We start from the raw sequence: 21124 nt of genomic DNA, 5'->3' as shown, positions 1-21124 counted from the left end.
CAACACTAGCATAACGGCAATCGCAATAGTTACTTCAGGCGTACGGAGACCAACTGCAATCTGAAATAAACCCAGACTGACCTCCACCGTGAAATCAACCAAGCCCACACAAGGCTAAAATAAACTGGTGCTGAAATACATCAACTGCGGTATAGTTCTACTGCCTGAGATTAAGTTATTCCCTTTGCTGCAACTTATAATTTGAGTCATACCAGCGCAGTGACTGCAGCTTCAGCTGGCTGTGGCACCTTCCAAATCAAGTCCTTATTATACTGAAACAGGGGTGATGAAGACTTGTGCAGAAAGCTCTTATGCAAAAGCACCTTCCAAATGGACCAAATCAAGTCCAATACAATGGGTGTCTTTTCTCGAATTGAACAAGAATGTAATGGTCAGCGAGAGAATACTGACATATCATGTGAAACATCACATCACTGTTTTATCATCTTCAGATCATCAGGATATATTTGCAGGTGCAGTAGGAATGGCCAGGATCCAAAATGGGGGGGAAAAGGGGGGAGGGGGTCATAGTTATGAAACACTTCTGAATGATATCATGTGGCCTGAATGACTTGGTAGTTGCTACCAAACCGTGCATAAGCTCATGTACAACATTGCTTCTTTAAACATTCACTGACAGATCAAAACATGCCTTTTTTCATAAACAATCGTTAGGCAAACCATTTCATCTCTCGCGAGCCGAGAGAACCAAAAAACAGTGATAATCTAGGAAAAACTACACTACACTGAAAGTTACATTTCATAATGTCATGGGTTTCTCCAGCATAATGCAAATGCAGTATTATTATTTTGTCCATACCAGCTAGCTAATGTTGTTACATTGCAAGGCGCACCAAAAATTTTCTGATCCGATCCGATCCGATCAGATGGTTTACATATAACATATGGCTGTCAATATATAGAAATGTTGAGAAGAACATGACTCTTCTCAAATATTAACCAGCAGAACAAGAACCGAAGAAATGACATCCTGGCGACGAATTGATTGATTGGGTGATTGGACCACAGCAGAGAGAGTACCGTACGGAGGCATCAGAGGGCGGGCACGTATCTCTTGCCGAGCTGCTTGGCGGCCGCGGCGGCGCCGGCGAGAACCCCTCCAACGGCCCCCGCGACGGCGGCTGAGCGCGGCCCGTTGGCGGCCCGGAAGAGCGCGCCGGTGCCTAGCCCTGCGGCGACGCTATTGATCCAGTCGTCGCGGTCGCGGGCAGCGACCATGGCGCTCTCGATCCCGGCGTACATGAGGCCAATGACCCCGAGCGTGTTGCCGAGGCGGCGGCCCGAGCTCCCGCAGGAGTTGAGGACACGGTTGGCCCGGATCTTGGCGGGCTCGCCGGGCTCCGCGCCCCGCGCGGCGTCGCGGAGCCCCAGCGCGGCCCCGGCCACGGCGCCGCCCAGGTAGCCGATACCGGTGTAGTAGGTGAGGTTCTCGCCCCAGGAGCGGTGCTGCGCGATGGCCTCCTCCTGGAAGAGGAACTCCGGGGAGGTGGGCAGGTCGTAGAGCTGCTTGTAGGGGATGTTGAGGTCCTGGTACGGGTTGTAGAGGCGGCGGCCGGAGTCGTCGCGGCGGTCGTCGGATCCCGACGGGAACAGCCGCGGATCGGCCATGGCGGGATGGGTACGGCGGCGGCGGCGGCGGCGGCGGCGTGGGAGGCAAGAAAGAAACGGGGGGAGGAGGGTTTGGGCGAGTCGCACACGGACACAGGAGCGAAGCTATATTTGCGAAGAGGTCCCTGTTGCGTCTGATATTTTTGAGCCGCCGACGATGGGTGGAGAGCCAGAAGCATGCGGGTTTAAGAAATTCGGCCCAACTGGGGCCATGTAACGGTAGCGACAGCACTCCCGCTCATCCAATAACGTGACCCAAACCCAAATTTGGGTCCTAAATAGTGTTTTGGGTCCTAAAAATGGCCTCCAACGGCGGACCCAAACAGCCAACGCATTTTGCGTCGAGGGCGAGAGGACACCCAAATTTCGGTCTCTCTCTCCTCGACCCAAATGTGCGCCTTCGCCGTCGACCTCGGCTCGCCCACCCCGCCCACGCCCGCCGCGCCTTCCCCGGCCGCGCTGCCCGCGAGGGAGGAGGGCTGGCCTCGGCGGCCGGCGCAGAGGGAGGAGGAGGGGGCCGCGGCGGCCGGCGCAGAGGGAGGAGGAGGGGGCCGCGGCGGCCGGCGCCCGCGAGGGAGGAGGAGGGGCCTCGGCGGCCGGAGCAGAGGGAGGAGGAGGAGGGGGCCGTGGCGGCTGGAGCAGAGGGAGGAGGAGGAGGGGGCCGTGGCGGCTGGAGCAGAGGGAGGAGGAGGGGGCCGCGGCGGCCGGCGGCCGCGAGGGAGGAGGAGGGGCCTCGGCGGCCGGAGCAGAGGGAGGAGGAGGGGGCCGCGGCGGCCGGCGCCCGCGAGGGAGGAGGAGGGGCCTCGGCGGCCGGAGCAGAGGGAGGAGGAGGGGGCCGCGGCGGCCGGCGCCCGCGAGGGAGGAGGAGGGGCCTCGGCGGCCGGAGCAGAGGGAGGAGGAGGGGGCCGCGGCGGCCGGCGCCCGCGAGGGAGGAGGAGGGGCCTCGGCGGCCGGAGCAGAGGGAGGAGGAGGGGCCTCGGCGGCCGGAGCAGAGGGAGGAGGAGGATGGGGCCGTGGCGGCTGGAGCAGAGGGAGGAGGAGGGGCCGCGGCGGCCGGCGGCCGCGAGGGAGGAGGAGGGGCCTCGGCGGCCGGAGCAGAGGGAGGAGGAGGGGCCTCGGCGGCCGGAGCAGAGGGAGGAGGAGGGGGCCGCGGCGGCCGACGCAGAGGGAGGAGGAGGGGGCCGCGGCGGCCGGCGCCCGCGAGTAAGGAGGAGGGGCCTCGGCGGCCGGAGCAGAGGGAGGAGGAGGGGGCCGTGGCGGCTAGAGCAAAGGGAGGAGGAGGGGGCCTCGGCGGCCGCGCAGAGGGAGGAGGAGGGGGCCGCGGCGGCCGGCGGCCGCGAAGGAGGAGGAGGGGCCTCGGCGGCCGGAGCAGAGGGAGGAGGAGGGGGCCGTGGCGGCTAGAGCAAAGGGAGGAGGAGGGGGCCTCGGCGGCCGCGCAGAGGGAGGAGGAGGGGGCCGCGGCGGCCGGCGGCCGCGAAGGAGGAGGAGGGGCCTCGGCGGCCGGAGCAGAGGGAGGAGGGGGCCTCGGCGGCCGCGCAGAGGGAGGAGGAGGGGGCCGCGGCGGCCGGCGGCCGCGAAGGAGGAGGAGGGGCCTCGGCGGCCGGAGCAGAGGGAGGAGGGGGCCACGGCGGCCGGCGCCCGCGAGGGAGGAGGAGGGGGCCGCGGCGGCCGGCGCAGAGGGAGGAGGAGGGGGCCGCGGCGGCCGACGCCCGCGAGGGAGGAGGGGCCTCGGCGGCCGGAGCAGAGGGAGGAGGAGGGGGCCGCGGCGGCCGGCGCCCGCGAGAGAGGAGGAGGGGCCTCAGCGGCCGGAGCAGAGGGAGGAGGAGGGGGCCGGCGCCTGGAGCAGAGGGAGGAGGGTGTGGAGAGAGGGGCGGCGGGCGGAGGAGGAGATTTGCGTCGGCTGTTGGAGAAACGACGGTTTGGGTCGTCACCCTTTGCGTTTCGCGAGACCCAAACATGGGAATGAGTCTCCTATTTGGGTAAGGGCTGTTGGAGACAAGTCTTAGCTGGTCAAATTCGACTGAACCCGGTTCAGTTTCACGCAATTTTGGTTCCCAGCAATACGTGGCATGACTGGTTTGATTCAAAATTCGATCGAAGATGATACGGAAATCAACAAAGTAGAGCAAACATTGATGTGACAATAAACAAACTCCCCTCTACTGACATCAAAACCACGAGTTCAAAACATCCAGGTTTACAACACCAAAGCCCAGGAATGAAGTTCTAAATTATTAGTACACTATCAATCCAGACAGCAGGGCAGGCTGACGTGATAATCAACTCTACGCCCTCATCTTACTGTGACAATATCATCAATCTTCAAGATCATTCTGACGCACTCGCAAGCTAGCGTAATGGCGCTTGTGCTCACCAGCAGGGGCTGCACAACGTTCTCCTCCAGGATGTTTGTGATCTGCCCTTTCCTCACATTGATGCCTGTGTTCTTCTCACCTCTAGCATGCCGATTCCTGAGCTCAGTGACAATGGATATTGGGTTAAGCCCTGCATTCTCAGCCAGCGTGTACGGGATGACCTCTAGTGCCTCAGCAAACTCCTTGATGCAGTAACTCTCCATCCCTTGAAGCTCCTTTGCCCAAGCAGCCAGTTGCATTGACATCTCTATTTCTGGAGCACCACCACCAGCAATCATAAACCTCTTGCTCACCAAGCACCTGGAGCATCCAAAGGACAAGTTTTAATCAATCAGATCATCAAGAAAAATCAGTAAATGCCAAATATAAATACAAAACTCAGTTTACTTGGTTAAAGAAAATTCTCTATAGCATCACTACTGCAACTGTTTAAAGTACGTCAATTGGTAGGGAGACCGTTTCAAAAGGAATATAGTGTGGTATTACACCAACCAACATTGTAATGAAACTTATAGCTAGCATTATTACCTATAATAACATGAAAATAGCCTTGCCTTAGTTAAACAAGGAACAAAGTGTGACAAATAATCATACTGATTTTCTCTGCTTCACAATCTCCAGCTATGCTAATGCAAACTAGAAAAATGGGTAGACAAGCTCAAAGCATCCAACAAGAAAAGACTGCATCAAAGCATAGTGCCGATACAGATATGCTGCAGAACGCCAATGTACAATGATCGCAACAATTCCAGGACCTCTTTGTCATGAACTAGGTGAAGGGGATCCATAAATTGCTTGGAACCATAAGAGTGCACAGAGGTAATCATTCTCCTAATGCAAGTCAACTCCCACAAGCCTCTTCACTACAGCAGCCATTAAGAGGAATAAACCAAAGTCAAAGGGTTTGAAAGCTACATAAGAGACTCGACATCCATATAGAGGTAGATCTTAAACCTTATCACACCCACACATTTCCAGTTCAATCCATGCTCCAGTTTCCTTAACCATAGACTACTAGAAAGCACAGGGCCTACTGCTACTATATGCGATCAAAGAGATTACAATTCAGAAGCAATTAAGCATTTAGTGGTTAGATAATATCTCAAAGGAAGATGCAATTTACCTGATGACGCATAGGGCATCATGGAGACTGCGTTCAGCTTCATCAATGACCAACTGGTTTGACCCCTTGACAAGTACAGTTGCGGTCCTCCCCATGTCCTTGATACCAGTGATCTTAACGACCTTGCCCTCCCCGACTGAGACTTCCTCAACAAGATCTGCATACCCAAGCTTTTCTGTGCGGAAGTGCTCAATGTTTGCAATGGGAAGGCAGTTCAAGGTCTTGGTGATAAACTCAATCTCATCCCTCTCCACATCCTTCACCACCAGAATCTTTGCCTTAGCAAGATAGTGCAGAGACAACTCAGTGACCGCATCACGCAAGATGCTCTTCTGAATGAGCAAGACATTGCATCCAGCAGCCCTGATCTTCTTGACCATCCCGAGGATATAGTTGCGCTCCTCACGAAGGATGCGGTCCATCTGTGCATAGTCCGACACAATGACGCTCTGCTCAATGTCAGTCTTGGGTGGCGAGATTTGGAACTGGATGACAGCGATCTTAGCATTCTCCATCCGAGTTGGTCCCCCGGCAGCGTGGCTAGCCTTTTTGTCGAAGATGAGGCCACGGACGAGCTCAGTGTCGTCGACAGTTCCACCAAGTTTCTTGACGATGCGGATGTCACGGAGGTCGAGGAGGTCCGGGTGAGCGGGATCGACCACAGAGAGAGCGGCGTCGACAGAGAGGGGTGAGAGGAGAGTGGAGTACTGGGAAACAACCTTGGAGTTAAGGGCAGTTGAGGCGGATTTGACGAGCGATTCCCGGTCGGAGAGCTCGATGGGGATGGCCATGGATTGGAGAATCTCGACGGCGCGCGTGGAGAGGCGGTGGAGGGCGTCGGCGGCGGCGGTGGGGTGGGCGCCCGCGGAGAGGAGCGACTGGGCACGGCGGAGGAGGGATCCGGCGAGGACGACGACGGTGGTGGTTCCGTCCCCCGCGGCAGCGTCCTGGGAGCGGGAGAGCTCGGCGAGCATGCGCGCAGCGGGCTGGACGAGCGACATGCGGGAGACGATGGTGGCGCCGTCGTTGGTAATGATGACCTCCTGGTCCCCCGAGGAGATCATCTTGTCCATGCCACGGGGCCCCAGCGAGGTGCGCACGGCGTCGGCGACGGCGCGCGCAGCGGCGATGTTGGCGCCGCGGACGTCGTCGCGGCGCTTGGTGTCGGTGTAGGTCTCCGTCTTGCGGGACGGCACCGGGGCGGCGGCGGCGGCGGCCATGGCGCAAATCTGGTGCTGGCTGCTGGATCGGGAGATCGGAGAGAGGGAGGGAGATTTGGAGGCTAGGGTTTTCGACGAGATGGGTGGAGGCAGATTCAGAAGTGCAGGGGTGTTTGGGGTATAGAAGGGTCGAGAGAGAACCGTCTTGCAAGTATGGGCCGGGCTTTTTAGAAGCCTCCCACACAGCCGAGAGGCGCGGTTTTTTTATTTTTTTATTTCTGTTTTTTAAAAAATATATTTTCGATTTGGAAATTTACAGAAATATATCCGGCCGCCCCGCTGCCGGGCGGCCGGGACCTAGCCGCCCGGCTGCCAGGAGGCAGGGACTTAAATGCAAAAAAGAAGAAGAAAAAAAATTACAGACACGTCCCTGGGGCCGGCCGTCCAGCAGCTAGGCGGCCGCCCCCCAGCCCTATATAAGGTGTTGGCCCCTCTCACCCCCATTTGCCTTATTAAAAATCCAGAAAAAAAAGTAAAGAGAGGGAGGGAGGGAGAGGCAAAGCGGCAAAACCCTGTCGGATTTTCAAGGCGGCGACTTTAGGTAACTAAAATTTTCTACATTTTATAAATAGATTGTGTTGTAATTTTTTTTGAAACAGTAGATTAACAATCAGTTCAATTATTGTTAGGAGTGATTAGTGGTACATTTAGATGCAGTTACTTATATTGGTTAGCGTTGATATAATACATTTAGTGTTAGATTTAGTATTAGAAAATACTAGAAAATTGTTAGAGAAGTATTAGAAAATAAAAAATGCAAGATAATATTAGAAAATTGTAGAAAATGTTAGAAAATTGTAGAAAATTATAGAAAATGTTATAAAAAATTTTAGAAAATGTTAGAAAATAGTTTAGCAATCAGTTTAATTATTATTAGAAGTGATTAGTGATATATTTAGGTGTAGTTACTGATAATGATTTGGCCCAACTGAATCCACTCAACGGTAAGCGGGCTGTGGCCCGAGCGAGCGACCACGCGGTAACGCTGCCGCCGCCACTGCCGCGGGCTAAGAAAACGAGCCGTCGCCGTACACGAAGAAGAGAGCAGCAGGCAGGCAAGGCAGTAGAAGAGCAAGCAAAGCGAGCAGCTTTGCCAGGATGCGTGCGCGGGTGGTGTTGGCATCGGCCGCAGCGGTGGTGCTGCTGCTGGTCCTGGCGGACGGCGGCGCCTGCGCCATGTACAAGGTGGGCGACCTCGACGCCTGGGGCGTGCCGCCGCCCTCCAAGCCCGATGTCTACAAGCGCTGGGCCAAGTCCATCCACCTCGCGCTCGGCGACTCCATCTGTAAGCTCAGCTCCCCAATCCACTTCTCGCTTGACTTCACTTGAGGAATGGATCCCCTCATCAACTCACTCTGCTCTGCTGCAGGGTTCCTCTACCCGCCCAGCCAGGACTCGGTGCTGCAGGTCACGCCGCAGGCCTTCGCCGCCTGCGACCTGTCGTCCCCCGTGCTCAAGCTCGCCGACGGCAACTCCGTCTTCAACCTCACCACGCCCGGCCGCGCCTACTTCACCAGCGGCGCGCCGGGACACTGCCTCAAGGGCCAGAAGCTCTGGGTCGACGTGCCCATGGCCAACGGCACCTACCTGCAGCCCTCCGCCAGCGACCTCGCCGCCCTCGCGCCCACGCCGGCGGCCGAGGCGCCCGAGGGGTCCCTGCCGGCCTCCGCCCCGGCAGGCGCCCACCCATCGCCCGCGCTCCGGGCCGTCGCCGGCGCTGGATCCGTCGCCGCTGCGGCCGCTCTCTCCTTCGCCCTCCCTCTCCTCCTGTGACAGTCACAGCTAATTTAATTAGCCACCTGACTACCTCTCTCGACCTTCTTTTGCGTTTTGAGATCTTCTCCATTGGCTTGATTGGGGGGCATTCGGATGATCAGAGTTTGGATCTCCATTTTTTAAAATTAGTTTCTATCTAGATCTCTCTCTTTCTCTCCATTATTACATTGTAATGCAATGCAATGACAACATGATGGATTGGATCATTTTGCATCGATCGACCACCCACGCTTCTCAGTGTCTCTGCATTTAACAGCATCAGCGACAGCTTCATCATCAGTTTATTAGCAGATCAAAGAGCTAGGCTGTCAGCTGGTGGGACAGATCAACCCACATGTGGTGTGGATGCGCTGGTTGGTAGTAGACGAGTGGTAGTGATGAACAGGTGCTCGAATACTCGATCGTGTCGGTGTGTACTCACGCACGCAACACAGGACAGATTCCATGGGCGGGCCTGGAATTGATGCCGCGATCTCCAACAGTACCCGGCTGTCCGCGTTTGCCTGGGCGAAATGGGAACTGTTCCAGGAGACATTGGAGCAGTGAATTTGGAGGCATTCAGCTGCGAACCAATGAGAGCACGACGATGCTGCGAAAAGGTGAGGACAAGCACGGAACGCACAGCAGAATGGACAATGACTCCCAGTAAAAAAGAGATTGGTGCGCAAAAAATACGTGCAAATTTAGGTTCAGCGAAACCCTGGCCCAGAATTTTATTGCAATTTCAGCCGATTACAGTTGCCGAATTCAAAATCCACTTTGAAATTTTGCATAACGTAGGACTGAGATTCTCGGTTACCACCAACTATAACTTTGAAAAAAAAAAGGGAAACCTGAACAGAGTTGGAGCAACAGTACCACCAAGATCACAATGTTCACCGACGGACTGCCATTAGAGCAAGACTGCGATAGGAATAGTGCAACAGAACACTATAACTGTTCATGCTCAATAACACATAATGAGGGGGGGGGGGGGGGGGGATGGAACCAGTCAGAAAAAAGTATAGTCTTAAAAAAAAGCACACTACATATGAACCAGCTACGACTGCACAGGCAGCTTCTATCAACCGTAAGAAAAGAATGACGTGTAAACCTCGTCAGGCACCACCTCATCATCGTGGCATAACGATGTTCCAGTCGTACAGCTTCACATCGAAGGTGCTGGACTCATCAAGTGCCTGCCTAAGTTCTTTAGCACAGCTAGGGTTCTTGGCAAGCAGCAGGGCGAAGCCACCACCACCGGCTCCGACCAGCTTGTAGCCACTGCAGTAAGGGTCGGCGAAAGCAAATAGCTCATCCACAAACTTGTTGCTGCAGAAAGGGTCTAGCTCTTGATGCAACCTCCAGGCCTCCAGCATTATACTGCCGAGCTCGTCTATATCACCATTCATCAAGACTTCCCTCCCAATTTTGGCCAACTCGGCGAGCCTCTTGATGCTGGATATCAAGATGTTATCGCGGCGGAGGTATCGAGTTACAACTTTCTGCAGGACTTGGTGGGCAAGCCTTACCTGTACAGTAGTTAGATTAATTTAGGGGGAACGGTAATGTGGAAAATGTTGAAAAGATGACACATGAATAGCAGGGTCAACATATCTGCATTGTAATATTATAATAATTACTGGACCAAACTTTCAATATTTCGGCCATCAGCATCACATGATTTTGGCTTATAGCTATAGTGTGTGCAAGGTAACAAGGAATTGACTCGAAAGAATTTTATGCTTCAAGCAGAAGGGATGGACTTACTTGGCCAGTGAACACAACCAGGAGACGCTGTTCTAATTCCTGAATCAACTGAGGTGAGGCCAACAGTGGAACAACTTGCAACCGCAATGGTTGTCCTGGAAAGCTCTGGGTGCACTTGATTCCAGGATATAGGCCACCGATTTGATCTTGCCATCCACCACCGGTTCCCATTATTTGCTCTACCACTAGAACAGCTCTAGCAACATTGTCATCACTTCCATCATCTTCCATAACTTGAAATAGTCCCTTAACCACAGCAGCTGCTAATATGCTAGAAGTTCCCAGTCCACTTCCACGAGGAACATTTGCCCATGTCCTGATGTTCAGGCCTGATTTTGAAAATAATTTATGGCCAAGGATACCAGTAACAATAAGAGCAGACTTGACTAAACGAAACGTGTCACTTTCTTCGAATGGAGATGAAATAGATGCCAGATCATCAATATAAACATTCCTGCCAGAATCATCTTCGATTGAAACTCCAAGGTGATCTTCTGTTGTCTCTATCATAGCGCCAACTGGAAGACTTCCTTCCAAGCTTATTGCCATATTCAAAACACAACCTGGACGCTCCAAGCTCCATGGAGGTGTATCACTCCACCCCCCAACAAAGTCCACACGGACTGGTAATTGTACAAAGGCCTTCCTAGGATGCAAGTTTCCATGGGTTGAAGACATGGAACCGCTTGATGGCTCTATAAAAGAATAAAATGTGTCAAAGATATAGTAGTATATTATCAATAGTGCAAATGGTAACAACAGCCCCAATTAGCTCATTGCATATCAAGATATGATGGAATTTTGAGAAACGCTAATATATGCACAACAATTAGTTTTGGAAATACAGGATCTTTTAGTTATCATAAATGTTTTCTAGTAGCTAATAAGTACCTTTTGGTCCATATTTTATCGCTGCTGCAGTTTCACTTGCTATGGAAGCCCATACTTTGTCTTCAATGATACATGCAGTGGAAAGATCACCGGAAGCTCTAAGCAGATCCATCTTGACCTGATATTCCCTGCTCTGAGGAAGAACCCCAGAATACTGATCCCCGTGACTAGGAAAAATTGAAAGCAATTCTTCACAGAGTGTTAAACATGTATCTTTTTGTAACACTTCCTCGCAAAGTTGAAACAGGTTACGTCCAAGTAAGCCATAGTTCATACAAGACTTGGCTATGTCAGCTGCAATATCTGACTGATGCTTGCTTGAATCCGCGCAAAGCTGACTGTAGTTGATAGCACGATGCAGCTCTTCCAAGCTGACCCTCTGTGATTTTCTCCACAAGGTAGCTATTTTTCCATCTGGGTCGCATGCTGACCCCATAAGCCACATGCCTACATTCAGCATTTCAGGGAGAGACATGACAGGAAAAAGTTTTGCAGTCCATAAGCACTTGTCCTGGCTGGTTGAGTTCCAAAGATCCATATCCTGGATTCTAAGATCTTCCAAAACATTTATCCATGGCTTGCCACAGAATGTACCATCCCTCTTAACAGAAACTTTTGGATTATCATGAAGACCACAGTAAACCAAAACTCTTCCTGCAGAGTTTACCAATGGTACTTCCCAGAGGCAATGGCGATCAGGTAATGTGAAACAAGTGCTACTATTGATTATCTGAGGACTGTACACATGAAACTCACTTATATTCACCCCAACAACAATGGATTGCGAACCAATCCGTATTCTACCACAAAGTACTGAATCATAAACCAATGAATCCTCTCCTATTGAGACCCCAGAAGAAATCTTGGTAGACAAAATAATAGCTGTCGCTGCAATATCACAAGCAGTGGTCTCTGGTAGTGAGCACATATGCCTTCGACCTACAAGTCCTGAATAGGAACCCGCCAAGTGATCAAGAACCTCCGCAGATGTACCAAAATGTAAAAATGAGAAGTTATCTGAAAAGCAAGACCATCACAACTCAGCATTTCAATTGCACGACTGAAAGGAATGACGATAGGATCGGATAGAATCTGTTACACCAGATGAAATTTTAATAATTACTCCCTCCATTTTTTAGTACAGACCTTTTAAAAAATGGAGGGAGTTCATGAAAACAGAAAACTTGAAGGCATAACTCTAGACACTGGCGGAGCTACATGTCGGCAAACATGGGCTGTGGCCCCCCCTTGGCCCAAATGAAATCACATAGCGTCATTTCAAGTTTAGTTGGTTCACTGATTTTCCTTCTTGGTTAGAGTATTCAGAGAGCAACCACTGTGCATATTGTCTTCTTTGCTTCATTTCCAGTAAGAATATAAAGAGAAGAAGTGGTTTTGATGTCTTCACAGTACAAGGTTTTGACACACTTGAATGATAGATTGTTTCGGTTGCTTCTCACTCTACCAGTTTCATTGAGTGTGTGCTTTTTCTACCTTGAAGATCATCAAAATAGGGCTGCGCAATACGATGGAAGACGAATTTGTTTGCAATATCTTGCTAGTATATATGTTTATAAGTTAGGCAAAATGCCCCCCCCCCCCCCCCCCCCCCCCCCCCCCGGCTCATTTCTAGCTCCGCCACTGACTCTAGAAACCAAGATGATGCACTAGCTCGAAGCAACAATAGCTGCATAATAAGTAGAAACATACATGAACAGAAGCTGAAAATCCTTTGTTTTCCTAAAGCAGCAATCAGTTCCTTGCCCAATGGACGGTTTCTCAACCATTCATGCTTGGATGGTACCCATGCCGCAACAAGATCTTCATATAAGCTCAACTGCAGAAATTGGCAAGCATGATCGTACAAATCAAAAGCTCAAGGTACATATGCAATCAGAGAAATGTGCCTAATAAGAAGTAACATAGCATCAGGGGTAGAGTTTAGAAAATACTTTCGATATTTCAGATCTAAGTTAAATAGATATACTACAAGAAGATAAGATTAATTGAGTTCTGAAAATACACTTTCAGCATGGGACGGTGAGTGGACTAACATATAATTATATTAGCATCTCTTAAGGACAGAAAAGCCATTGCTTCAGATCAAGAATACATATTCAGTTTCTACCGCACTACACGTTTCGGTGCTATCATATCAAAGTACAAAATGAAAAACCAGATTGGTGGTGCCTTAATATAATTATCTTAAGGGTTAAAAGGCTATTCAGAATGTACAATAAGGAACATCCTGCACTGCAATTGAGTATTCAGCATTCACAGTAAACATGACTTCAGAAAGATGTTGAAGATCAGAGGACAAGCATTTCTAACTGTTAAATATGCGGAAAGTATATCGCAAGAATAATCATATTTTCTTAATTTAATGAATATAATTCAATAGATATGAATTAACCATCTGTGCAACATCCAAAAGTGTCTTAGGAAACCATAAGAAAAGAAAGTCCTGCTAGATAAATGTTATAGCTCGCAATGCTGGAAATGGTAGCTTGCCTCTTTCTTACTAGTCATGAGCTCCTTGATCATGGTATGGCTGGATGAGCGTGCAAGCGTGACAAGGTCCTGCCATGCTTTACCCCTTGCTGCTATTATTCCCGTGTCAAGTAATGCTCTCCCATCATCTAGGATGGCATGACCCTCTACAAGCTCGCTCACCGTTGGCTTCTGTATGAGATTATCAACCAGACATAGAGAATAGTTCTCCTGATCAATCCCGCCACCCTTTGATGCTACAACCACTCCATGATTAGCGGCAACATCCAGAGTAGTGGGCACCGTCACAATGCAAGCAGCATCTTCAGGAAGAACCAGGTTTGAGGCATCAAAGCAGGGGAGAACATCCCCTGTCATTATGAAGATCCCACCTGGTCACCTATTGGAAATTAGAAGCGGCACAAAAGTGGCAGTCCCTTTTTGTGGACATAGGTGCTAGTCATTTTTCGCTAAGCTACAACCTTGATTGTTGAACTCTTGCCTTGCGCTAGATGAAATTGCGAGAATGTGATCGAAGAGAAGTGGAACGGGTCCATCAGGATTGTCCCCGGCCAGGTAAGGCAGGGGCAGGAAAGCCTTCCCCATGGGGTTCGCCCATGGAACCCTCTTGCTGTCACCCCCGGCGTGAAGTAAGAGCACGTGCTTCTTCGCCATGAAGCTCGCTGCTGCGGCAAGTGCGGAGTCATCCCCAGAACAGCCATTTGCTTCGGGAAGGAATTCAGCTATATCTTCCTTGGAAGCCTGCAAAAAAATCAGATAACGTGATTGATCAAGCAAGTAGCAGGTGGCTAGTAGCTGCTCTATGAAGTTAGGGCTAGGCGGAGGTAGTAGGACCTGGGCGGCGAGGTGGCGAACGAGGGAGGCGACGGCGTGTAGCGTGGCAGCGCCGGAGCCGATTCGGGCGCCGTCTGGGTCCGGGACGGCGATGGCCGTAGTGGAGGCGGGGAAGCGACCGAGGCTCCGGGCACGCTCGAGCTGGCGGTTGTAGAGCGCTGCCTGCTCGGGGCTGGCGGCCGTGAGCACGACGGCGTCCCAGGGCGGCACGCGCGCCGGGTCCCGCGCCGAGAGGCGCAGCCGGCACCACGCCTTCCGCAGAGTCTCCGCCGCCTCCTCAGCCGTGTGCGCCCTCCGACGGCGCCGGCGCCGCTGCCCCGACGACGACGACGACAAGTCCATGGGGGCCCTCCCGCCGCGTCGCCCCTCGGATCGGACGGGGGCGTTGGTCGGTTAGTCCACTCCGATGAGATGCGACTGCTTGGCCCCAGATTGCCGTGGCGCGTACTGCACGCTGCTGCCTGCTGGTGCTGATCCTTTCAAGTCTGGACGGGACGGGACGGGACGCTGCCTGCCAACAGATGACGGTTCCTGGTTGGATCTGTGGATTACTCGGATACATTTCCCAGGCTCTGGTGATGTTAACACTGGTATGTTCAGTGATGTGCATTGATCAGAGCGCTTGGGCATTGCGCTTTGCTTACATTGCAAAAGGAGGGGCAAAAACCACCCAAATCTGAGTACATAACCGATCAAGAAACTAGAAAGATTGCATCCATTTACAGCCTGAAAGCACGCAAGATTGCACGAACATTACATGTGCCGGGTTTTACCGGTTCGTCAGCACCAAAATGTTCAGTAACAATGGACACTAGTGATTGCTCCAAACTGAGATCCTTGACGTACTGCCGATGGTCAACCCCGCAAACGAAGGGATAGCTAATTGGTTACACTTCGACCAAGTCTGGAATGCAACTCCTGTGACCTGTGCGCGGTTCCCCCAACCGCTTATTCTTGAGCTGTCAGTGTCATCCATGGTGTTTCCCCATCTTAGGATCCCAGCCTCCCTCAGTCCTAGTTGGAAGCTGTTAGAACTGTACAATACAGCAATATGTCGAGAAGGATCAGGCCATCAGCACGATGGAAGATCCTGCAATCTGCTTGTATGAGCACGGCCATCATATTCGAGTACTGAATGTGAGCCCCAAATGGACGGATTACATGCCTGAGGAACTAGTTGTCTGACCAGGATATAGGAAGAGTTCTGCATTTTCTGGTTCCCTTGCCGTCTCTGCATCCAATTGGCAGCACCCCTTTTGGTCAGAAGCACCTCTTGCATAGAATCAAGTTTATCTAATCTTGGATTAGCACTAACCCACGAAGGAAGGATTGTATGCATTATTTGCCATCAACCTCAGAAACCGGTCCCTGATCCAAGAACAAATAAGCACTGATATCAGTGAACTAACATGGGATAATCCAATAGGAGCTCGTTTATAAATAAATAAAAAAGTGAAAGATACTTACCAGCAACTTTTTATCAAATCTTTCAGCCTCCATCTCTAACAACCTAGCAGCTTCATCCATCCCATGTGCAGTGTATGCCTGAATCATGGTGGCATAAGTTACCTTGTCAGGCTTACATTTCTTGTCCTTCATAAGCTGTAGCATTTCTTCCATTATTTGGATATCTCCAGATTTTGCGTATGCGCTTATCACACAGTTGAAGAATGGAGTATCTAAGACAACATCAGTGTTCTCAGTCTGCCGAATAATTCCTGGAACCTTGTCAAGAAGTCCAGCTTTGCTGTACCCATTGACTAGCGAACAGTAAGTGATGGGGCTGGGTTTCACACCCTGAATTTTCATAAGCCGGAAGTAGTACTCCATCTTTTCAATGTTGCCAGCACGCCCAAAACATTCTATTACTATGTTGAAGGTAACCGCGGTCGGTGAGAAGAACCGTTTCTTCATATATTTGAATATCGCCATCATCTTGTCATACATGCCAGACTTACCATAGGACTTGATCATGATGTTAAATGTCTTGGTATCTGGCTCAACACCCATCAACTCAAACTCGTTGTACCACTTCTCCATTTCAACTGTCCTTGCGTGGTGCCCATAAGCCCAGATGATAGAGTTCATTGTGTAAATGTCCGGCACATTGTTCCCACTCTCAAGCATCTTGGAAAGTGCACTCTCCATCTCCTCGAGCAAACCGGCTTTACCGTACCCGTTAATTATCGCATTGTGAATAACAGAATTGCATTCAAGCCCCAGGTATGACATCTCATCAAGAACAGCGGGAATCAGATCAAAGCGACGCGACTTGGCGCAGCAATCGATGAGGACAGAGAACGTGTACCCATCCGGCTTGCAATCAGCAGCACCTTTCATCTGGTCGATGGTGGCCATCGCCTCCTCCAGAAGGCCGCTGTAGCCGTACGCGCCGACGAGCGCCGTGTACACGTCCACCGTCGGCCGGAGCCGCTCCGAGAGCATCGCCTTGAAGAGGGCGGTGGCTGGGCCGGGCTGCCGGCACTTGCCGAGCATCATCAGCAGCCGCGCGTAGGTCTGCGACCTGGGCTCGTACCAGTGCTGCTTCCTCAGCAGCTCGAAGATCTAGCGCAAGCAGGAGAGCCGTAAGCATCGTTGGGAGAGAAGGTACCACCATACCAGCCCTGCGGAAGAGGGGCAAAGCTTAACGGAAACGGGAGGGAACCTCGAGGGCGGACTCCCAGCGGCAGGCGGCGATGGCGGAGTCGAGGGCCTCGAGGACGGCGCGGGGCCAGAGGCGGGTGGACTGCTGCCGCGCGGCCGCGGCCTTGCGGGAGACGCCCGAGACGGCGGCCTCGGTGCGGAGGATGCGGGCGAGGGCGTCCGGCTGCTCAGCATCGGGAACGGACGGGGAGGAAGGCGGGCGGCGGCGGCGGGCAGCCGGAACGGCAGGCGCCCGGCTGGGGCGAGGAGCCGGGGACGGCGTATTGGTGGGCGGGACCGGGAGCGGCGCCGGCGAGTGCATGGCGCTAGGGGGCGTCGAAGGAGCGAGGGCGAGACGGCGTCGTCACGGCGATAAGGTCCTCCGGAGCGGCAGCGGCAGCAGAGCCGTCGATTCGTTGGATAGACACCAGTACCGTCAGATCGCAGAACTGACAACAAAATAACAACTGGCACCAGTACCGTACCGTCAGTCATCTGACCACAAGTCTGCGAAGGAAAACAGACATCATACAGTCTCTCAATGATTTTTTGAGCATCAATATATCGCATTGGGAGGTGCTCATACAGAAGTAAAGTGAGAAATGTGAATGCATAGATTCAGTGTCGAAGCTGGTCAGGAGACATTACATTTCTTTCCAATATCAGCGCCAAAAATTGTACTTGAAATAGGCAAGGTGGCAAACGGCAAGCAATCCATGTAACATACGATATTTGTTCCTATCAACAACAGAGACTACAGAATCACGTTATATTGTTGCGCTATTTTGGGACACCAAGGCAGCTCCAAGTATACATGGCACAGGAAAATCATGTTGCCTGCCACTTCCTCCATGGCACAACTTCCTTACCGAATCTGGATTCTTCAGGATAAACCAACTGCAAAAGATGTTGAGGAAGGGTTAAAAGCAAAACCAAAGAAGATAAAAGAATTAGACATAACGAGATGATAAGAAATACGCATTTCAAAGTTATACCAGTTGGGTGGGTGTTTTTTCTTTGGTGCGGGCGGGGGTTAGAGTTTCAGCATATTAACTGTAAAGCTAAAATATAGAACTTGAAAGAACTCTTCTTACCTAGTATTGATTATAACCAGGACTTCTCCTATCATAGCGATCATAAGCAGGGCTTCTGCCCCTATCGTAACGATCATATACTGGGCTTCTCCTATCATACACTACTCCATCACGGCGATCATACCCAGGATAACGCCCACGCCGATCGTAATTTGGACTGTAGTCCCTTCGGTACCTTGGGCTAGGTGAGCGCATGTAGGGGCTAGCACGACGCCTGTCATGACCACCTCGCTTGGGGCTGCTGTATCTGTCATCTCTTTCATTGTCATCATCACGGAAGGCGTATTCAACTGTCACCACCCTGTCTAATATTGTGCTGCGCGGCAAACAAAGGAATACACCCAATCAGGGGAAATTTGATGTAAAAAGGTTTAAGCAAGTAATCAGAACTACAAGGACAAAGAGCACTATGTTCCATAAGAGAACCACTATGCCTGGAATGCCAGAAAAGGAAATAACAGGATTCTGGCAAACTTCTAGAAATTTAAGATCCAAAAATTCTGACTTTCATTTGAAGGAAACAATGCGTGTGCAAATGCATCAACTGGCTATCAGAACAGAATGAAATGATGCAAACGAAGAACAAGTATCGCTTCAAGGAAAAAATGTCCGTATACATTTTTCAAATAAATTTGTAGAGCATGCACAGTAATGCTCAAGGATACCGAGCATTCTGGAGGGCATAAGCATATGCCATTTATTTATTATTTCCATGTTGACTCTAATCTAATTTGTTAAAGGAATAAGGTATGTTGAGCAACTACATTAGGGAGGAGGCCATTTGGGCAAATCAACATAATGTGTGACATTTATTCATGAGAAACCATCATCAGAATAAGTAAAAATATCCAGGAACAAGGGATAATATCTAGTTCATTAAAAAAAGATTGTCCTGGTTATAATGTAGAAGCAGCTTCAGATTCAGGCGAAAATGAAGGCTGTGGGGAAAAACCATGAGCATGGAACTGGGAGTAATAGCAATTGAACAACACACTAATGATTGGAAGATGGGCGAATAGCTAGGGCAACATATGGAAGTATACCTCTTATCAGTGTTCTTGACAGCAGCACTAGCTTCCTCTTGTGTCTCGTACTGTACAAACGCAAAGTTCCTTCTAACACGAATGTTTGTAATCTTGCCATATGGTTCAAAATGCCTCTCAATATCTCGAATTTTAGTGCGTATGGGGTCAAAATTGATAACAAAGAGAGTTCTAGTTGGCTTTACATCCCCAGCAGGCCTATCACGGCTCCTTGACACTGGTTCAACTTGCTGGAATTAAAACATATGAATGATGGTGATTGAAAAATTCATTAATGTTGGTCATAAAGAAATGAAAATGCAAAAATATGACAGTTGGGTAGAGACAAGAAATTACCCTCGACCATTCTACAGAGAGCCTGCGCCTGTTATAACCAAAAGAAACATTGTCGAGACGCCTTATAGCATCCTCTGCATCGCGCTCATCTTCAAAGTAAATGAAAGCATAACCTACAACGGATACATTGATGAAGAAATTGAGCAATGACTTTCAGCCTTTCAGGATTTCCCCTCCCCACCCCAAAACTAGTAGTCAATGCCCATTATTTAAAATTTGGATAATGGTTACCAGGTGGCCAACCAGTCTACACTTTTTGTGTAGCCGCTGTGTGCTAGGCCATCTGGAAACGCAGAAATGAGGCTTGCTTTGACAACAAAATGATAAGACATCCCACTGATATCATGTTATACACCTGTGCGCTCATGTCTTTCTGGGCAGGATTGTATGGGGCGGATATGCAAGGAAAGATTCTAGAGGGCGTGAAGATCCTGGTCTCTTGCCATTACGAACTTGTTTTGGTTCCCCCTCTCAGTGTTCCGGTCTGTCGTGCTCTGCTACTGTTTTGACTGGTATTTCTGTCTTGCAATGGAAATGGGGGATATCCTCGACTCAAAAAAAACCATAAGGACGAAGTTGCAAACATGCAAATGCCCAGCCAGTGGCAACATATGCGCTGGATGATTAGTGATTAGGCATTGTGGTATAGCAGGGAGATAATTGTGATTAGACTGGTTTCGGAATTCTAGGATACAGATATTCATACTCTGTTCATAACGCGACTCCAGATACTGCATTTTAGGATTAGATTCAGGACACGCAGATTTAATACTGTTAATTAGGCACTTGTGTAGGTGGCGAAACAAGCAGCATTGTCCCCACCTCTATTAAATTTGAGCACCGGGGAAGTAGGGAGGAGAGGCAGGGGAGGGATGGGATCGGATACCTGACTTCATGTCGATGCGGCGGATGGGGCCGTACTTGGAGAAGAGACCCTCCAGGTCGTACTGGCGCGTGTCGTAGTCGAAGTTGCCGCAGAAGACCGGCCTCATCGTGTCCCCTCCTCTCGCAACCGCACCTGACACTCCTTGACACTCCTGCCGTCCGCCCAAAACCCCTCTTGTCCCCTTTGGGCGCGGCGAGCCTACACAAATAAGATTACCAGCGAATCGAGCAACGGAAGTCCACGGGAGAGGATTCGAGGGCGCAGATAAGGCATGGAGCTCGATAGATTGGTAAGCACCAACCTGCGGAGACGCCGGCGATTCGGAAGGCAGGGGGCCGAGAGGGGAACGGTATAAACCCTAGACCGGAAGGGGAGGCAGCGAGGGGGAGAGAGAGCGGTCGGTTGGGAGGGCACAAAGCCGCCTCAGGAAAAAAAAAAGTTAATTGGATTTATGACATTACAATTTTTCAAATTCTCTAATCTACTATTACAATTCACCTATTTTGAATGATGCCATTATAATTCTCATCTTCTCTGAGCCATGCCATTTTATACATATTTGATGCTTCCTGACCCACCTGCAGGTATTCATACTACCATATAGACCAAAATGTCGCGCGTCTGACCACCGCCCGACCGCCGCAGCGCTCCTGACCACCGCCGCCTGCCATGGCCGCCGCCTCCTAGGACCTCACCGCGGAGCCCCTCTCCCGACCCTCCTCTGCCCGAGCTAACCCCGCAACGAGCTTCCTCTCGCCGTGGCGCAGCTCGCCGACCCCCTCCCCGCCGCCCCCAACCGCCGGAGCACCGCCTCCGCCGACGCACACCGTTGCCGGCTGCCGTGGACAGACCGCCTCCGGCCACCATCTCGCGTCCCACGACCGCCAAGAGGTGCGGCTCAGTCCCCTCTACCTTTTCCCCACCCTAACCCTCGCCGCTGGTGAGCCTCCTAACCGGAAACATGGCCACCGCCGCTCCTCTGTTCTATGAACTGCGGCCAAGATGGCCCCACCC

General features: G+C 51.2%; 6 protein-coding genes across 9 annotated transcripts; 1 reads left to right on the top strand and 5 right to left on the bottom strand.

Annotated features, from left to right (window-relative positions):
- Window positions 1-639: 639 nt before the first annotated feature.
- On the bottom strand, window positions 640-1786 carry LOC120690375 (mitochondrial import inner membrane translocase subunit TIM23-2-like). Its single transcript, XM_039973010.1, has one exon. It carries the CDS (start codon window positions 1627-1629, stop codon window positions 1054-1056), a length of 576 nt encoding a protein of 191 aa, XP_039828944.1. The 5' UTR covers window positions 1630-1786; the 3' UTR covers window positions 640-1053.
- A 1955-nt stretch (window positions 1787-3741) lies between these two features.
- On the bottom strand, window positions 3742-6479 carry LOC120687886 (T-complex protein 1 subunit delta-like). Its single transcript, XM_039969966.1, has 2 exons — window positions 5128-6479; window positions 3742-4304 (listed from the first exon to the last, which is right to left on the bottom strand). Exons 1-2 carry the CDS (start codon window positions 6345-6347, stop codon window positions 3923-3925), a joined length of 1602 nt encoding a protein of 533 aa, XP_039825900.1. The 5' UTR covers window positions 6348-6479; the 3' UTR covers window positions 3742-3922.
- An 821-nt stretch (window positions 6480-7300) lies between these two features.
- On the top strand, window positions 7301-8347 carry LOC120687890 (mavicyanin-like). The gene is made up of 2 exons (XM_039969970.1): window positions 7301-7632; window positions 7717-8347. The coding sequence occupies exons 1-2, from the start codon at window positions 7446-7448 to the stop codon at window positions 8118-8120; spliced, it is 591 nt and encodes a 196-aa protein (XP_039825904.1). The 5' UTR covers window positions 7301-7445; the 3' UTR covers window positions 8121-8347.
- A 604-nt stretch (window positions 8348-8951) lies between these two features.
- LOC120687885 (bifunctional fucokinase/fucose pyrophosphorylase-like) lies at window positions 8952-14634 on the bottom strand. 3 transcript variants are annotated; one of them, XM_039969963.1, is made up of 7 exons: window positions 14109-14634; window positions 13736-14015; window positions 13275-13645; window positions 12474-12600; window positions 10764-11780; window positions 9873-10567; window positions 8958-9634 (listed from the first exon to the last, which is right to left on the bottom strand). In XM_039969963.1, the coding sequence occupies exons 1-7, from the start codon at window positions 14448-14450 to the stop codon at window positions 9236-9238; spliced, it is 3231 nt and encodes a 1076-aa protein (XP_039825897.1). In that variant the 5' UTR covers window positions 14451-14634; the 3' UTR covers window positions 8958-9235. The 3 variants fall into 3 exon arrangements, with proteins under 3 accessions (XP_039825898.1, XP_039825899.1, XP_039825897.1); XM_039969964.1 differs by lacking the exon at window positions 14109-14634 and having other exon boundaries at window positions 8952-9634; window positions 13756-13883; XM_039969965.1 differs by lacking the exon at window positions 14109-14634 and having other exon boundaries at window positions 8952-9634; window positions 13275-13653; window positions 13736-13875.
- On the bottom strand, window positions 8967-17118 carry LOC120687887 (pentatricopeptide repeat-containing protein At3g53170-like). The gene is made up of 8 exons (XM_039969967.1): window positions 16774-17118; window positions 15576-16673; window positions 15424-15476; window positions 14109-15339; window positions 13736-14015; window positions 10764-13645; window positions 9873-10567; window positions 8967-9634 (listed from the first exon to the last, which is right to left on the bottom strand). Exons 1-3 carry the CDS (start codon window positions 17071-17073, stop codon window positions 15447-15449), a joined length of 1428 nt encoding a protein of 475 aa, XP_039825901.1. The 5' UTR covers window positions 17074-17118; the 3' UTR covers window positions 8967-9634; window positions 9873-10567; window positions 10764-13645; window positions 13736-14015; window positions 14109-15339; window positions 15424-15446.
- Window positions 17119-17334: 216 nt separating this feature from the next.
- On the bottom strand, window positions 17335-20524 carry LOC120687889 (serine/arginine-rich splicing factor RS31-like). Of its 2 annotated transcripts, XM_039969969.1 has the most exons (6): window positions 20412-20524; window positions 20111-20308; window positions 19225-19337; window positions 18889-19118; window positions 17846-18161; window positions 17335-17648 (listed from the first exon to the last, which is right to left on the bottom strand). In XM_039969969.1, exons 2-5 carry the CDS (start codon window positions 20214-20216, stop codon window positions 17846-17848), a joined length of 765 nt encoding a protein of 254 aa, XP_039825903.1. In that variant the 5' UTR covers window positions 20217-20308; window positions 20412-20524; the 3' UTR covers window positions 17335-17648. The 2 variants fall into 2 exon arrangements, with proteins under 2 accessions (XP_039825903.1, XP_039825902.1); XM_039969968.1 differs by having other exon boundaries at window positions 20111-20516.
- Window positions 20525-21124: the final 600 nt, after the last annotated feature.

Source organism: Panicum virgatum, chromosome 9N (genome assembly GCF_016808335.1).
Source record: "Panicum virgatum strain AP13 chromosome 9N, P.virgatum_v5, whole genome shotgun sequence".
Lineage (NCBI taxonomy): Eukaryota > Viridiplantae > Streptophyta > Magnoliopsida > Poales > Poaceae > Panicum > Panicum virgatum.
This window is presented reverse-complemented; position numbering and strand designations above follow the sequence as displayed.

Bases quoted from the DNA above. Each gene is read 5' to 3' on its own strand.
- LOC120690375 (XM_039973010.1), bottom strand. From the start codon at position 1,629: ATGGCCGATCCGCGGCTGTTCCCGTCGGGATCCGACGACCGCCGCGAC.
- LOC120687886 (XM_039969966.1), bottom strand. From the start codon at position 6,347: ATGGCCGCCGCCGCCGCCGCCCCGGTGCCGTCCCGCAAGACGGAGACC. The intron at 4,305-5,127 runs GTAAATTGCATC...TGGATGCTCCAG, and splicing joins GATGCCCTATGCGTCATCAG to GTGCTTGGTGAGCAAGAGGT.
- LOC120687890 (XM_039969970.1), top strand. From the start codon at position 7,446: ATGCGTGCGCGGGTGGTGTTGGCATCGGCCGCAGCGGTGGTGCTGCTG. The intron at 7,633-7,716 runs GTAAGCTCAGCT...GCTCTGCTGCAG, and splicing joins CGCGCTCGGCGACTCCATCT to GGTTCCTCTACCCGCCCAGC.
- LOC120687885 (XM_039969963.1), bottom strand. From the start codon at position 14,450: ATGGACTTGTCGTCGTCGTCGTCGGGGCAGCGGCGCCGGCGCCGTCGG. The intron at 14,016-14,108 runs GTCCTACTACCT...ATTTTTTTGCAG, and splicing joins TTCGCCACCTCGCCGCCCAG to GCTTCCAAGGAAGATATAGC. The intron at 9,635-9,872 runs GTAAGTCCATCC...ACTACTGTACAG, and splicing joins TGGTTGTGTTCACTGGCCAA to GTAAGGCTTGCCCACCAAGT.
- LOC120687887 (XM_039969967.1), bottom strand. From the start codon at position 17,073: ATGCACTCGCCGGCGCCGCTCCCGGTCCCGCCCACCAATACGCCGTCC. The intron at 16,674-16,773 runs GTTCCCTCCCGT...TGCTTGCGCTAG, and splicing joins GCTGGGAGTCCGCCCTCGAG to ATCTTCGAGCTGCTGAGGAA. The intron at 15,477-15,575 runs GTAAGTATCTTT...TTCTTGGATCAG, and splicing joins GATTTGATAAAAAGTTGCTG to GGACCGGTTTCTGAGGTTGA.
- LOC120687889 (XM_039969969.1), bottom strand. From the start codon at position 20,216: ATGAGGCCGGTCTTCTGCGGCAACTTCGACTACGACACGCGCCAGTAC. The intron at 19,338-20,110 runs GTATCCGATCCC...TATCCGTTGTAG, and splicing joins CCGCATCGACATGAAGTCAG to GTTATGCTTTCATTTACTTT. The intron at 19,119-19,224 runs GTAATTTCTTGT...TTTTAATTCCAG, and splicing joins TCTCTGTAGAATGGTCGAGG to CAAGTTGAACCAGTGTCAAG.